At 37.8% G+C, this 17,186-nt stretch overlaps 3 protein-coding genes across 3 annotated transcripts; 1 reads left to right on the top strand and 2 right to left on the bottom strand.

Annotated features, from left to right (window-relative positions):
* Positions 1 to 833: 833 nt before the first annotated feature.
* On the top strand, positions 834 to 3,014 carry LOC128220315 (uncharacterized). Its single transcript, XM_052928673.1, has 3 exons — positions 834 to 977; positions 1,993 to 2,183; positions 2,415 to 3,014. Coding segments are annotated over exons 1-3 (360 nt in total). The 5' UTR covers positions 834 to 976; the 3' UTR covers positions 2,583 to 3,014.
* A 1,830-nt stretch (positions 3,015 to 4,844) lies between these two features.
* Positions 4,845 to 12,966, bottom strand: LOC128219411 (uncharacterized). The gene is made up of 8 exons (XM_052927221.1): positions 12,772 to 12,966; positions 12,091 to 12,276; positions 11,625 to 11,715; positions 11,076 to 11,231; positions 10,227 to 10,337; positions 8,904 to 9,026; positions 8,619 to 8,732; positions 4,845 to 4,966 (listed from the first exon to the last, which is right to left on the bottom strand). The coding sequence occupies exons 1-8, from the start codon at positions 12,964 to 12,966 to the stop codon at positions 4,845 to 4,847; spliced, it is 1,098 nt and encodes a 365-aa protein (XP_052783181.1).
* A 2,279-nt stretch (positions 12,967 to 15,245) lies between these two features.
* Positions 15,246 to 16,226, bottom strand: LOC128219410 (uncharacterized). Its single transcript, XM_052927220.1, has one exon. The coding sequence runs from the start codon at positions 16,224 to 16,226 to the stop codon at positions 15,246 to 15,248; it is 981 nt and encodes a 326-aa protein (XP_052783180.1).
* Between the last annotated feature and the right edge of the window lie 960 nt (positions 16,227 to 17,186).

The raw sequence follows: 17,186 nt of genomic DNA, 5'->3' as shown, positions 1-17,186 counted from the left end.
TAGTGTTACGCCCAGGAAATGAAAACCTTTTCTTTAGTAACTGACTTGTTTTGATGCCCGTCCGAATATTGAAAGACAACCTTGTCTTGTGTGACTATCGTGTCTCGAATGACGACTACCTTGCCTTGCGTAACATCAGTGTATAGAGTGTAAACAGTTTGTTAAATGACTACTGTGTTTCCAGAGCTACTGATTCTGAGTGAAAACAGTGTCTTGAGTGACTTTTTTTTCTTGAGTCGCGTGAATACCGTGTTTTGAGTGACTACCGTTTCTTGATTCACGACCTTTTTTGAGTGACTACGTGACTTGAGTGACTATCGAAACTTTAGTGACTACAGTGTCTTAACTACCGAATCTTTAGTGTCTGCAGTCGCTCGAGGTACTACCGTGTCTTAAATCTCGGCCGTGTCTTGAGTACAAACCGTGTCTTAGTTGACTACCTTGTTTTGAGTGTCAATCTTGCCTTGAGTGACTACCCTGTTATGAATGACTTCTGTCTCTTCAGTGACTACCGTGTCTTGAATGACTACGTGACTTAAATGACTACGAAGTCTTGATGGACTAAAATGCATTGAGGGACTACCAGGTCTAGAATAACTTCTTGGTATTGATTGACTACAGTGTTTTGAGGGACTACTGTTTCCTGAGTCACGACCGTGTCTTAAGTAGCGATTGTTTCGCAAGGGACAACCGTGTCTTGAGTCACGACCGTGTCTTGGGTAACAACCGTGTCTTCTGTTTATGATGCACCTGCCTTCCTCATGGATCTAGTGTATAAACAAACTTAAAGATTTCAGCGTTTAGGTCTTCGGCTTAAACAGTTGCAGTTTTGGATAATTTCACACACGTTTTAGTACAATTGCCCCATGACTATGGAACAAATTGCCATGATAACCTCTTTAGAACTTTAAAATATAAACATGAAAACGCATTTCATAAACATTAATGTGCTGTTTAAGAAATTTATAAGAGTGACAGTAAGTACACTTTATTAGAGACTTTAACATCGTTTAAAACTTTCATAATTGAAATTTGTGCTGTTTTAATTAGTCTTATTGTCATGTCATTCATAAGATTTAAAATGTGATTAAATTCTAAATCAATAAAATGTTTTCATGTACTGTTTAAAATATGCTTTCAATGAGTGTGTTTTTTACTATTTGTAATTATTTTACATGTTTTATACTGATGTATAATGCCGTTGAATGTGATTTTGTGTAAAAATAGGTGGTTAATAAATAAAACAGTTTCAGTTTCAATATGACAAGCTGGATGACTCAATATTTTAAAAAAGCACTTATGGACTTTCCAACTGCGTCGCAAAATATTCATGTTTAAATACGTAGATAAATCATTCAAAAGCTAATACAAATTTAGGAGTGCATTTGATAATGATATTCAACCAGATAACCTATATGTTTTATGAAATAACTCGACTCATTTTACCTGATTGGCAAACGTCAGCTTTTTTATTTCACAAACTTGTTCCCAATTCAACCACGGTAATTATTACTGATTAATAATAATCAGGCCAATAATGACGTAGACATGTAACAAAACATAGACAGTTAAGACCGTGAGACATTTAAAATCGCTCATTTATAAATCGCTTTAGATAAATTAAGATATTTTCTATAATGTGACACAGCAAAAAGGCTACCATGTTTTGAATATGTTGTAACGTTCCTAAATCATAAAATGCTTAAAATAATAGAGTCGTTATCGACTGTGTCACGAACATAGAAGTAATTTACTAATTATTTTATCGATTGACGATTCAAGGTTCATAACTGCGTATTGTGGAATATTGTAACACATTTGGTATGGTTTGTATTAAAATCGTAACGTGAAGAGTTGCCACAAAAATGTTACAACGCGGGTGCCGCCAAATTTGCACAACATGATCATTATCTCTCTGCAATACTAAGCAGGCTAATCAAACACCTTCGACACCTTATTCTATGCAGAAGTCTTTCACATTATTGTGTCTAGTGTGTCCGGGGAACCTGCAGTTGCTGGCGGCCCGCGTTGTTAACAAATTCATGACAGAACCAGTAGTGAACAACTCCCTCATGCAGATCGAGCTCACGTGTATAGAAAGTAATGGCGCTTCCCAAATCGCTCCCCCACCCCCCACCTTTCAGTGGTTCCGGCGGACGACGAGGGGCCAGCTCGTGTTCAAGGTCAGTATATATGTTTACAAAATCACGTGCCGTTTAGTAAAAAACAAATCATCGGATAGTGTGTCAGATTGGAGTACCGTCAACTCATTAGTTGGCGCTTGAGTAATAGCATACTAACAGTATTCAAACATATTAATATATCCTGTACTTATACTTGCGTTATATTAATTGCTTAGTTGGTCCGGTATTTGAACACATATTATTTACACTACTTTTGTTGGCTTAATGAAGATATTGGACAACCTAGTATTTAACCTCGATTCGAGACGCAGACTATGTACATCTCTGAGGGTGGAGCCGCCGGCATCTCGACGCCCATCTGCAATTACTCGCGGACGTCCATGCTGCGCTATACGGTGGAAGCAGCGGACTCCGGGTTGGGCTTTCGGCGCCAGGTGACGTCACAACAACAGATGACGTACACGGCACACTCACCGGATTACACTTTCAGCATGCTCGGTTTATGTTAAACATGACCACACCGAATCAAATGTACAGCCTTTCACTAAAGTATATAATCAATGTTATAACAAGAACTGGCGATAATTGACTTGCAAAGATGAAGTTACAATTTAACCTTAAAGTGGTTGATTTACGCAGCAGCGAAAGTGTCTTTTATAATTTCCGGATATCTTCTTACTTGTATTTGTAACGTGCCGTGAACACCTTCACATTCGATTCCATTTGTTCGTAACTTTTATTGTCTTTCTGTCGGAAGTTTAAACTTTAAATTACACTTAAACTCGTCTATTTACTTATAGCATATGATTGCATGTATTATTTACGTTCTGGTTAACTAATTATTTGGATCAGTTTGACTTTTCTGATACATGTGCAGTAAAAATACAATGATATTTGGTCACAACAATAATAATAAATTGAAGCGAAACGTTCACGTTTATTAAGATTTTAATTAGGGCCAAGTGTTTATATTATTTTAAAAAAGTGCCAGTTGGTGTTTGGTGTTTGTTTATACAAGTAGTTAAATGACGTTATATCAACAGAGTTTATAAACGTCGTTGCCCACAAAAAATCTGTGAACGAGTCCTTTAAAGTCCGATAGCCGTACGAAAAGCTGTACGTAAAGACTTTATTCAAGCCAATTATAAAATAGGCGCCACCTATATTGCACGTGGTTTTAACGCCACTTGTATATTGAACTGATTCAAGAAATATGTCATATTTGGGTGTGCATATTTATTGAAGTGTTCGCAATAAATATCTATTGAGATTACACAAAACAATTGTAGACTGCATTCATGTAGTGAATACGCGCGCGCGTGTGTGTGTGCGTTGGTGCGTGTGCGTGCGTGCGTGCGTGTGTGCGTGTGTAGTAACCGACGATAAATAAATATTGACTTGGCTTGTCCTGTTTGTCCTGTATGTGTTCAACTATTGATATCGAGTTTAAATCTCCCCCGCATTGCTTAAGCATTTCGTAAGGATACTTATACACACGTTACCAATCATCACGTGGTTTTGACGTCACATAAAAACAGAAAAGAGAAGAGGCCTGGCCTTTCTTTTATGACAAACGCGTCGAATAGGGGAAATTTTATGCGTAAACGCTTCACATCATTTCGTCCACCAATTCTTGACACTGCGTAAAGCCGTCGTATGGTTTCCCACAGGTTCGTCTGTCATTGCACATCATCATTCCAAGTGACCCACAATTAGGGTCTGTTGGAGGTAAAAGTTTATACATATATATATATGATCAGTGTATGGGAAGTTGACTAGAGTAGTTGAAATCTACATTGAATCAAGTGATTCTATTAAAGTCAGCGTATATTAATTGGTGTTTTAGGCAAAAAATACTTACAGATCAACTCAAAACAACAAAGCAAACGTTAACTGATTGTAGTAAAGTAATAAATGTGCTATATATCAAAAACAAAAATGTGCATTAATATATAATATAACAGCCGAACAAGAATAACTTTATGCAAACTGCGAAAGATTGGTCGAGGTGTTGCGACTGTCTACAGAAATGATAGCCATATTTCGGTATTTACTTCGAGAAACCGTGCTATACACTGGTGCACGTTAAAGAACCGGGGTAGCTCTAACCAGGGTAACATTCTGTCTGTACAATCTGCTCGAAAAACCTAATATGGCTAACATTCTAACCGGAGCACTCACCAAATGAGCCTTGCCCGAAAGCGAGTATAAATAAGCTTACACACCCCACCCCATCGATATTCGTCGGAGTCATGAATGTGCTTTGCGATCATCAATTAATGTGCTATATCGTTGTTTATTAAATCATGCATGTGCTTGTTTTATATTGTGTTAGTATTATAGAAAACTTAATTAAATAAAGTTGACACCAATAATTTCAATAGTAAGTTTATTTGTTTTCGAGACGGATTACAATACCAGTCCAATGGCTGGTGTAAATATCAGTTAGTATAGTCTTCGTAATTCAATGTTTTGGGTTTCGTCCCTTTTTTGGTATTTCGGATATATCGAATGTTCGTTGTCTCGAACTTTTCCCCGACGTCCCGACGACTGAACGAGATTCGACTGTATCTTATGTCCGTCTAAGTTCGTCTAATGCAACAATTTAAATACGGCATGCACAATTAAAGATAACACTTTGAAGCTTGCTATTTATTTCAGTAAATGCCATGTAACTATACTTGAAACTTGAAGGTTACGTTAGAAACATTGTGTAATCGCTTGGGGGATATTAAGAAGTGTAGGGCACAGGTCACTGCAATCCGTATTGGGATGGGCCACGTCGCAAAAAGCCACGCACAAGCACTGACCTAGTTCCTCGCCTGCAACATTATATTAAACAAATAACAACATTGCAACACAACCCGGGATAATTATTAAAATATTTTTTTAAGATTTCATGATTTCATGTGCCGTTTACCACCCACTAATTTTCTTGTCAACCATTTTGATTGTCTCACAATTAAAATAAATAAATAAATAGTGTAACACAACCTGGTAAGAATTTATTTGGAAGTATGTATTGTATGTTGAAAGAGTATCCTTTATGTATTTGTTGAAATGAAAAAGAGGACTATAAACACTTTTTTATGAAATATTCTCCACTAACCAAGAAATACTTTGTTAAAACAAGTAGTATAAACACATTGTTTATAACGGAAAATACATTGTCGTAGGCTATAAGCTATACCTAATAGCATAATTCAGTTTGTTTATATGATTTTGAGTCAAATTCGTTACTACTGATTTGCCTACCAGTTTCCAAAAACATTCCAAAAAAACAACAACAATAAAATGTATATTCGTGTTTCGAATGAATTTCTCATAGCATTAAATGCATTATAGAATAGCATATCAAAAATCACTTCTGATTCACAGGCGTGACATACGGACGTTATATCTATATATAACGTTGCTATATGTACATAATGCATGAAATCGCTGTTGTATGTGAATACAATAGGAAATCGCCGTTTAATGAACATACTGTATGAAATCGTTGTTGTATGTCCATACTGTATGAAATCGTTGTTGTATTTACATACTGCATGGAATCGTTGTTGTATGTTCATGCTGCATAAAATCGCTGTTGTATGTACATACTGTATGGAATCGTTGTTGAATGTACATACTGTATGGAATCGTTGTTGAATGTTCATACTGTATGGAATCGTTGTTGAATGTTCATACTGTATGGAATCGTTGTTGTATGTACATACTGTATGGAGTCGTTGTTGTATGTACATACTGTATGGAATCGTTGTTGTATGTACATACTGTATGGAATCGTTGTTGAATGTTCATACTGTATGGAATCGTTGTTGTATGTACATACTGTATGGAATCGTTGTTGAATGTTCATACTGTATGGAATCGTTGTTGTATGTTCATACTGTATGGAATCGTTGTTGTATGTACGTATACTGTATGGAATCGTTGTTGTATGTACATACTGTATGGAATCGTTGTTGAATGTACATACTGTATGGAGTCGTTGTTGTATGTACATACTGTATGGAATCGTTGTTTTATGTACATACTGTATGGAATCGTTGTTGTATGTACATACTGTATGGAATCGTTGTTGTATGTACATACTGTATGGAGTCGTTGTTGTATGTACATACTGTATGGAGTCGTTGTTGTATGTACATATGGTATGGACTCGATGCTGTATGTACATACTGTATGGAATCGTTGTTGTATGTACATACTGTATGGAGTCGTTGTTGTATGTACATACTGTATGGAATCGTTGTTGTATGTACATACTGTATGGAATCGTTGTTGTATGTTCATACTGTATGGAATCGTTGTTGTATGTACATACTGTATGGAATCGTTGTTGAATGTTCATACTGTATGGAATCGTTGTTGTATGTTCATACTGTATGGAATCGTTGTTGTATGTACGTATAATGTATGGAATCGTTGTTGTATGTACATACTGTATGGAATCGTTGTTGTATGTACATACTGTATGGAATCGTTGTTGTATGTACATACTGTATGGAATCGTTGTTGAATGTTCCAACTGTATGGAATCGCTGTTGAATGTTCATACTGTATGGAATCGTTGTTGAATGTTCATACTGTATGGAATCGTTGTTGTATGTTCATACTGTATGGAATCGTTGTTGTATGTACGTACTGTATGGAATCGTTGTTGTATGTACATACTGTATGGAGTCGTTGTTGTATGTACATACTGTATGGAATCGTTGTTGTATGTACATACTGTATGGAATCGTTGTTGTATGTACATACTGTATGGAATCGTTGTTGTATGTACATACTGTATGGAATCGTTGTTGTATGTACATACTGTATGGAGTCGTTGTTGTATGTACATACTGTATGGAGTCGTTGTTGTATGTACATATGTATGGACTCGATGCTGTATGTACATACTGTATGGAATCGTTGTTGTATGTACATACTGTATGGAGTCGTTGTATGTACATACTGTATGGAATCGTTGTTGTATGTACATACTGTATGGAATCGTTGTTGAATGTACATACTGTATGGAATCGTTGTTGTATGTACATACTGTATGGAATCGTTGTTGAATGTTCATACTGTATGGAATCGTTGTTGTATGTTCATACTGTATGGAATCGTTGTTGTATGTACATACTGTATGGAATCGTTGTTGTATGTACATACTGTATGGAATCGTTGTTGTATGTACATACTGTATGGAATCGTTGTTGTATGTACATACTGTATGGAATCGTTGTTGTATGTACATACTGTATGGAATCGTTGTTGAATGTTACAACTGTATGGAATCGCTGTTGAATGTTCATACTGTATGGAATCGTTGTTGAATGTTCATACTGTATGGAATCGTTGTTGTATGTTCATACTGTATGGAATCGTTGTTGTATGTACGTACTGTATGGAATCGTTGTTGTATGTACATACTGTATGGAGTCGTTGTTGTATGTACATACTGTATGGAATCGTTGTTGTATGTACATACTGTATGGAATCGTTGTTGTATGTACATACTGTATGGAATCGTTGTTGTATGTACATACTGTATGGAATCGTTGTTGTATGTACATACTGTATGGAATCGTTGTTGAATGTTCCAACTGTATGGAATCGCTGTTGAATGTTCATACTGTATGGAATCGTTGTTGTATGTACATACTGTATGGAATCGTTGTTGTATGTACATACTGTATGGAATCGTTGTTGTATGTACATACTGTATGGAATCGTTGTTGTATGTACATACTGTATGGAGTCGTTGTTGTATGTCATACTGTATGAAATCGTTGTTGTATGTACATACTGTATGGAATCGTTGTTGTATGTACATACTGTATGGAATCGTTGTTGTATGTCCATACTGTATGCAATCGTTGTTGTATGTACATACTGTATGGAATCGTTGTTGTATGTCTATACTGTATAGAATCGTTGTTGTATGTCCATACTGTATAGAATCGTTGTTGTATGTACATACTGTATGGAATCGTTGTTGTATGTCCATACTGTATAGAATCGTTGTTGTATGTACATACTGTATGGAATCGTTGTTGTATGTCCATACTGTATAGAATCGTTGTTGTATGTCCATACTGTATGGAATCACTGCTGTATGTACATGCTGTATAGAATCGTATTGTATGTATATTAATCTTGAAACTTGAAACTTGAAACTGATAATGTAGGAAATGGCTGTTGTATGTACATACTGTAGGAAAGAGCTGTTGTAGGTATAAACCGTACTGTTGCAATCGTTGTTTTATGTGCATACTGTATGAAATAGTTTTTGTTTGTATATACCGTATGACATCTTTGTTGTGTGGGTATACCTTAAGAAATCGTTGTTGGATGTACATACTGAATGAAATCGTTGTTGTATTTACATATTTTATGAAATCGTTGTATTTATTTTCGCTCTTATCGCACTAAATTAATACTAAAAATACTAAAAATTGTGACAAACCAACTCACTTATTGTAGGACTGCAATTTTGCTCGTCCGCACCGTCTGGGCATTGTTGTTGGCCATCGCAAACGTTGGCAACGTTTCCATTTGAGCAACGGACTTGTCCATCCATGAGCCTTACTGAAAGGGAGACATAAATAGTTATCTTTAACTAGCTACTTTATATGTATATACCTATTACACATTAAATATGTTTTTTAGCATACATGTAATGTATGGTTACAAGTGTGTATGCATACAATTGTGTACGCGGTGCTGCATATCATATTTGAAAGGCAAGTGGCAACATACCACAAATGTCCTTTTCCTCATCGTCCCCATTAGGGCAATCATCATGTCCATCGCACATACGATCCAAATCAACACAGGTCTTGCCATCTCCGCACAGAAGACTCCTTTTCGGGCAAATCTTTGCTGATATGAGACATTTTAAACATGCATTTACTTATCAAAATAAAAAGATGGCCTGAGTTTGATATTTCTTTGTGTGTGCCTAACATGGCAATCTAGCATACATTTCAAACGTATATACCACCAATTCTTTTAATGTACTGTCTTTTAATACCATTTTGATATCAAAGAAGGTTCATACGTACTGTTGCGTGTATTTATGGCATACATAAGATGTCTTTAAGTTATTTGGGGGTCTGTTAACAGTGACCCCGTACTTCGTCGACGAGGAAGTTAAAGACAGTCGTGTATAAAGCATACATACGATGGTGTTTAAATCAGGTGTATTAGCTGTTAAAAGTGGCCCCGAACTTCGCCTACTGTGTAGTTAATTTATTTTTCGGGTACTTGAATCTAGAAAATGTCTTAATGACTCCTCGATATAGAATACTGATAAGCCAGTGCTAGAGGGCGTTCACAGTGTTACTCTTTTCTTTGCTATCTATATGTATATGAACAATTCCATTCAAACGTAACTCTTTTTTTTCATACATTAAATGTATTTTGTGATACGATCGATTTCCATTCAAGAACGTAGAAGAAAATATTGTTGGAAAATCTTCTTTCTTGCATCATCTGTCATTAACATAGTAACACAATTATCTTATACCAATACATATAGCATAGTGAAACCGAATCAGTAATAAAATACATATCAGACATTTTTCAATTTATACACATTTAAAATAAAGTCATACACCATGAATAACTTGGATTTGTGATGAAATAAATCATCAAAGTGAACTAATTATATGGATCACAATGTATATTTTATAATACGTGACAGGATGACCTTAAGTGTCAACCACTCATAAACCGAACGGAAAGGTATTTCATCCTACTAGACTAAACTAAATTATAAGGGATGTCAATGCGGGCTGTTGACCGAAAATATAAATCTGTAAACATGTATATTAACATACCAATTAAGACTTTAAATTTTGAATTTCAAAGAAATAGCCTTTGGTGATAGCCTTTTGGCCTTTGAATAGGTAATTGATTATACTAATTCATCTATTATTATTATTCCCTAAACGGCGGATGTTAGCCGTAATTTATCGATCAATTTTCGATAATATACAATTTTCCTGAAGCTAAGTGTTTAAATTTCAAACATGTACAGTCGGTTTAAGAAACAAATTTTCAATTTTAAGCGTTTCTTACGGCACATCATTTCGTCCTCCAATCCTTGACACTGCGTAAAGCCGTCGCATGGTTTCCCACAGGTTCGTCTGTCATTGCACGTCATCATTCCAAGTGACCCACAATTAGGGTCTGTTGTTGGTAAAAATATACATTTATATATGAGCAGTGTTAGGGAAGCTGACTAGAGTAGTAAAGAAATCTTCTTACATTGATTCATGAACTTATATAAAAGAAACAGAGACGATGGAATAGCGTTTGAGGTGGAAACGAGTTGCATAATGAAAGGAGAGATTCTTTGAGGACAACATCAGTTCACTGATTGACAGTACTATAGTTTAAAGAAACTTGCTACAACTTAAAAAACAACATTTTGTACATCAATATATAATATAACAGCCGAACAAGAATAACTTCATGCAAACTGCGAAAGTTTGGTCGAGGTGTTACGTCAATTAACATAATCGCCATATTTCGGTATTCACTTTTTGCCAAAGTGATACACAACGGGCTTAGAAGTATCTCTCGACTATAATCAGCTGAAACTAAGAAATGAACTACAGAAAACACATATTTATTGTGTGTCTTCGAATAAAATTCTATCATATTTTGAAATAGGTCATTTTGGAATCTTTCCGCTTAAAATATGAACAAATCAAAGCATATTATTAACTTGAATTTAAACCCCGCACTTAAAATATAACATTTGATTGGTCTAAAATCTAGTTCAAAAGCAATGTCAAACAGCCACGCCGTAACACACAATAACTTAAGACCTCAATTAAAAATTATCTGATACCAAACAACAAACAATATTACTAAATCTCGAGAGGTTCTCGACCCGCGAGATACAGATTGAACAGTACATACTCAAGCATCCTGTCTCGTCGGCGCCATTCGAACAATCCGGGAATCCGTTACAAACGGCACTTGCAGGCACGCATTCTGGGTGGCCCATGAAATGACCCCTGCCGCATTCAAGTTTTTCACCACAGTTTGGAGCTTCATGATGCTGCATTAGCATACCTTCAACGATTTGTTTTATTCATTTAATCAATTACACATTGTATCATCAACATCATCATCATCATCATCATCATCATCGTCATCGTCATAGTCATCGTCGTCGTGTAACAAATAGCAGCGCATCTATTTGTGTAATAAATAGCAGCACATCTCTGGGTGTAACAAATAACAGTGTATATATTTGTGTATCAAATAGCAACGCATGTCTTTGTGTAACAAATAGTAGCGCGTGTCCTTGTGTAACGAAACGCAGCGCATGTCATTGTGTAACCAATAACAGTGCATGACAATGTGTAACAAATAACAGCGCATGTCATTATGTAACAAATAACAGCGCATGTCTTTGTGTAAAAATTCTAATGGGTAGATACTTATGTATTTAAAGGAGAATACCATAGAATTTCCTTGGTGATGATTGCCTTGGTTTTCCATTTACAGTATTTGCAACGATCAGTGCAAGGAGCAGGATAAAGGGACCCTTCATCTGCAAGCAAATATATGACAAGTAATTCATATCAATTCAATGTTTTACTCACAAAGTGGAATTCAAGCACAAAAAGTGAAGACTCATTTTTCAACTCATTGATGGGTACCTGCTGTTTGCATTCTATTGATAGTGCCAGTCGGATTAATATGTAGCTGAGAAAGTCCAGGGATTGCGAAAAATTATTTTTATCTTATAATAATATTTCAATATCTCAACAGTAATGTTATCTTGTTAATAAAGTCGTATGCTTTTTCTTTTTAATCGTAAATGATGTGTATATCCCCCTAAATTGTCCCTAAATTGTTTTGTTTTTTTCATTTCCAATTGTGGAATCGCGCCCCATTCCTTTTTAAGAAACCTTCGAAGGTCTACTTGGGTCCTATGTGGCTTTAAACGCAGAGAAACGCGGCGCCCAAGAACATCCCAAACGTGTTCAATGCACGAGAGGTCGGGCCAGTTAATGCGCTGTATGCCATTTTTCTGGACGAACTGGTTCACAATAGCAGCCCTAAGGGGCATAGCATTGTCATCTTGATAGATTGGCTGGCGAACGTTCATCTGTCGTAAGAACGGAAGCACGTGTGGTTCAAGAATCTCGTCTCGACACCGTTGACCGGTCAATGAGCCGTCAACAAAAACAAGTCAGACATGTTCTACCTTCTGTACTTTCGCCTCCCCAGATCATAACTGATCCTCATTTTCCTGCGACAATCGGCATAACGGTACACTGCGCGTGACGCTCACGACGCCGGCGCCACACACGCTGGCGTCCGTCAACATTCCGAAGGTAAAATCGCGACTCGCCACTGAACAACACAGTCCGCCACGGCCCCCTGTTCCAGCACGCATGTTCAATGCAAAATGCTAGCCCGGTATGTATTTGTCGGTCTTGTTAGCCTGGTATCTTCGCCGGAACACGTGACTTAAACCCGGCGGCGTGCACCGGCTACGGATAGTTTGGAATGAAACTGGTCTCGCGCCTTGACCCCGCCTCGTCAAAAGAGTTTGACGCAACGCAACGCTGGACAAAAATCTGTTTCTAGCGACGTATACTTCAAGGTATTGGTCTTCCTGGCCGAAAGTAGATCTGGGTCGCCATGACCGCGGCGTATCACGAACGGTCCCTGCCGCTTTAAATCGTTTCTCGGTGAACGTTGAAGCGCCGTGCAATGTTTTCGACGTTCCATCCGCTTCTATAAATCCGATAGCACGTACCCGGTCGTCGTCGGATAAATGATTACGATTCATTTCTACCAAAAATGCTGTATGGACGTACACAATTAAAACCACTTGTGGCTTATTCAAAATGAAATCCTCATTATGTAAAACAGAAGCAATTATGCGAACATGACGAGTCCTGCAATTTCTCCATTAAACTAAAAAAACACGTGCATTTTGTGACTTTTGACTGTAGACCCCTTCCCATTTCAAACAGTATTATCTTAAAGTGAATGACCACTGAATAATCTTTATATGCATTCAGTTGTTCAAAATAAAAAATTCTTAATATAAAAATAAATACCATTATTAATGAATATTTTACAGTCGAAAATCCAGATTTTATGAAAATTTCTTATTTTTGAAACACCAATCACAATTTCTGAATGATTCTTTGTAAAAAACATTCGAGGCGAAATTACACTTTTTGCGATCTAACACAATTGCCATGAAAAAAAAGACAAGATGTTAATTGCCGGCTGCTTACTCCGGCCGGACATTGCTCTCCAACCAGTACACTTACATATTTAATAACTTAGACTTTTTCAATATGACATAAAACTTGGTAAATATAACAAAAGGCAACATCTTACATCAACTACAACAACAGCGAAATCATTGACATTTAAACTGTATTCTCATTATGTTATTAAATGGCTTAAAATGGCTTACCTTGCTCTGTTCCTATCAACTCCGTGAATGTGAATAACGTCAATTGTGAACCCTTGGGGCTTGAACGGAAATATTAACGAATATTCAATTGACGTCAGTAAGTACGTAGTTATAATTAATGATATAGAATGGTATAAGGTAAAAAAAATACCTTAAAGGGTTTTGAATTTTTAATAGTTTGAATATTTGTTGAACACGCCATGTTGTTTTCAAAGTTTACTCTTTATTTTGTGAATTCATAATTTAATTTATTCAAATGTCCCTACATAAATTCAAAAGAAAATTCGTAAGTACTATAATAAGGTACCAATATTATCTTCAAATAACAACCACTGCTTATATATATCTAAAATATTGGTTCAAAATATTATATTTACACCTCAACTTCCATTCCTTAATAACAGTATATTAGGAATTTGGTATATATATATTCATATATATTAATTTATAGTATAAATCTTATTATTTATCATTCATTTTTTTGGGTTTATAACTTTCCACAACGATATTTTATTCTTTTCTTGCAATTGTTGTTTTCTGGTGGCTAGTCCCTTTAGGGAGGGGGTGTGGGTGGAATTGGAATGTCTTTTTCAAGTGGAGTTTATACACTTTTACATTGTTGTATATGAAATGTTTAGATTTACCTTCAGGCTGCTAAGGGTTGCAATGATTTTTTATGACTTACTATTGCTCTTTTACTGATAACAGTCAGTTTGACTACAGATGGATTAACAAAATCAGAATCCAAAGGGCTTGTTAGTCTTAAATATTAAGAAGTTTGTGTGAGTGTCTTGTTTACGTTTGGAGACAAAGGTGATTTGACTGCGTGACTGCAGTCTGTTTTTTCTCATTATGATATTAACAATGTTTTCCTCTACACATGAAACCATTTCATATGACACTTAAAATAATATGGGATCGCCAGACAGATATGAAAAATCATATTTATGTACATCAGAGAACTCAAACGACAGTTAATGTATATCCGTACACTGATCTGATAGAAGCCCTGTGAAATAAAAGCACAGTACTTGTAATTTTTATTGATATTTCGGTACAATAAATCAATATGTAAGTAACGAACTGATCAAATTCCAATTAATATGGAGTTCAGTCTCTTATCATTAATCTGGAGTCATTTAATTGATGGCAGTGCGTTATGAACCAGAGGATGCCAACCACTTGTCGCACATGTTGCATTGGCTTTCTCTCAGGAACGCGTTGTCTCCCGGTCTGGTGTCATAGCACGCTTCCGGAAGTCGCCCGCATCTTTGCCCTTTCCAGTGCCAAAGGTAATTTTTGTTAGCGGGCGGACAGAAGCCGATTGGTCGGGGTTTTTGTCCGAAGCAGGGTCTCATCAATCATTCGCCAAGGGAGATAATCAGCGCAAGCGCCACCAGAGTTACCAGAAATTTCGGTTTACCTGCAATCAGATATATTAAAAAAATGTAAACGATAGGGACAAGCACTTATAAATAAATCGAAAACCCTGTTTATAGTCGCAAGGTCACGTGACCTCAAGACACTCAACCAGAAACACACAACTTCACAATACAACAAGAACAGACTACATTTTTACATTTTTTAATGATAAATGTTTGGGCTACCAGCCTTGTAACGGGCAGTGACACAGGAGCTCACTGGGGGTTGACGGGGACAGGGTACGAGGGACTGGGCGTTGACTGGGGACGGGGTAGGAGGGACTGGGGGTTGACGGGGGACAGGGTACGAGGGACTGGGGGTTGACTGGGGACGGGGTAGGAGGGACCGGGGTTGACTGGGGACGGGGTAGGAGGGACTGGGGGTTGACGGGGGACATGGTACGAGGGACTGTGGTTGACTGGGGACGGGGTAGGAGGGACTTGGGGTTGACGGGGGACAGGGTACGAGGGACTGGGGGGTTGACTGGGGACGGGGTAGGAGGGACTGTGGGTTGACTGGGGACGGGGTAGGAGGGACTGGGGGTTGACGGGGGACAGGGTACGAAGGACTGGGGGTTGACTGGGGACGGGGTAGGAGGGACTGGGGGTTGACTGGGGACGGGGTAGGAGGGACTGGGGGTTGACTGGGGACGGGGTAGGAGGGACTGGGGGTGACAGGGGACAGGGTACGAGGGACTGGGGGTTGACTGGGGAGGGGGTAGGAGGGACTGGGGGTTGACTGGGGACGGGGTACGAGGGACTGGGGGTTGACGGGGAACAGGGTACGAGGGACTGGGGGTTGACTGGGGACGGGGTAGGAGGGACTGGGGGTTGACTGGGGACGGGGTAGGAGGGACTGGGGGTTGACGGGGGACAGGGTACGAGGGACTGGGGGTTGACTGGGGACGGGGTAGGAGGGACTGGGGGTTGACGGGGGACAGGGTACGAGGGACTGGGGGTTGACTGGGGACGGGGTAGGAGGGACTGGGGGTTGACTGTTGACGGGGTAGGAGGGACTGGGGGTTGACTGGGGACGGGGTTGGAGGGACTGGGGGTTGATGGGGGACAGGGTACGAGGGACTGGGGGTTGACTGGGGACGGGGTAGGAGGGACCGGGGTTGACTGGGGACGGGGTACGAGGGACTTGGGGTTGACAGGGCGGGGTACGAGGGATTTAGCCAGATTACGAGAACTCATTTCCTCACTTAAAGACACATTAGTTTTGTTTCTTGTCATGATAAAATAGTGGAGGAACAAGATTGTATCTGTGTCAGTCTATTCTATTTCTAATTGATTTAACTTTTCGATTTAACATATACAAGTATTAACACTCAGGTGTATTTCGTTGTATATTGTTATTGGGACAACTTCAACGGTAATAGTAAATACAAGATGATTTTCAGCCAATTGAATTGCCAATCGACCTTTTTTACCACGCATAATCGTTAAGAATTATAGTTTGCATGTCACTAAAAGGATTTTACGGTTTTAATGTAATTTCAAACATCTTTTGCATGATGTTATAAACTGAAATTTTCGTAAATTAACATTCAAAACAGTTTCAATTCGAGACTATCGCAGTTAATAGATAATAGGAATATACATAGTTAGATTGTACAGAATATTGCAGTGTATTGTCAATCCCACAGGAACAACATAAAAGCCAACAAACAATATACATAATAAAATGATAAATAAGCGAGTTACAGAATTACACAATGTTTGATAAACATATTCCGTAATCATTATCTTAGATTATTAACACATTATGTACAATATCGTAATGTTATTATGAAAATATATTTGAATAATATTTTAGTATAATATCATAATAATCGAAAAATCTTACCTTTTTCAGGAACGGCAATACAACACAACGACCAAAACAAACTGTTGTTCCATTATATACCCATAACTCCATCACCTTCAGTGGTCTCAACCTGTGACATGGTGTCCGATGTCGGCAAAAGCTAGTTACTGTCCGGCTGTTTGTCACATATTGCCAGCTAGCCATGGCACTGGTCATTGCTGAGTGCATTCTGCTCAAAGAATTGTAATGGTAGCATGTACATTATGTCGATGAAATGCGTAATACCATTACAATTAGAAAAAAAACATACTAATCGTTTTCCAGGAATGACGTTAAATTGGGGTCCC

This window comes from Mya arenaria, chromosome 15 (genome assembly GCF_026914265.1).
Source record: "Mya arenaria isolate MELC-2E11 chromosome 15, ASM2691426v1".
NCBI classification, from domain to species: Eukaryota; Metazoa; Mollusca; class Bivalvia; order Myida; family Myidae; genus Mya; species Mya arenaria.
The sequence above is the reverse complement of the archived record's forward strand: the minus strand, read 5'-3'. Positions and strand labels throughout refer to the sequence as shown.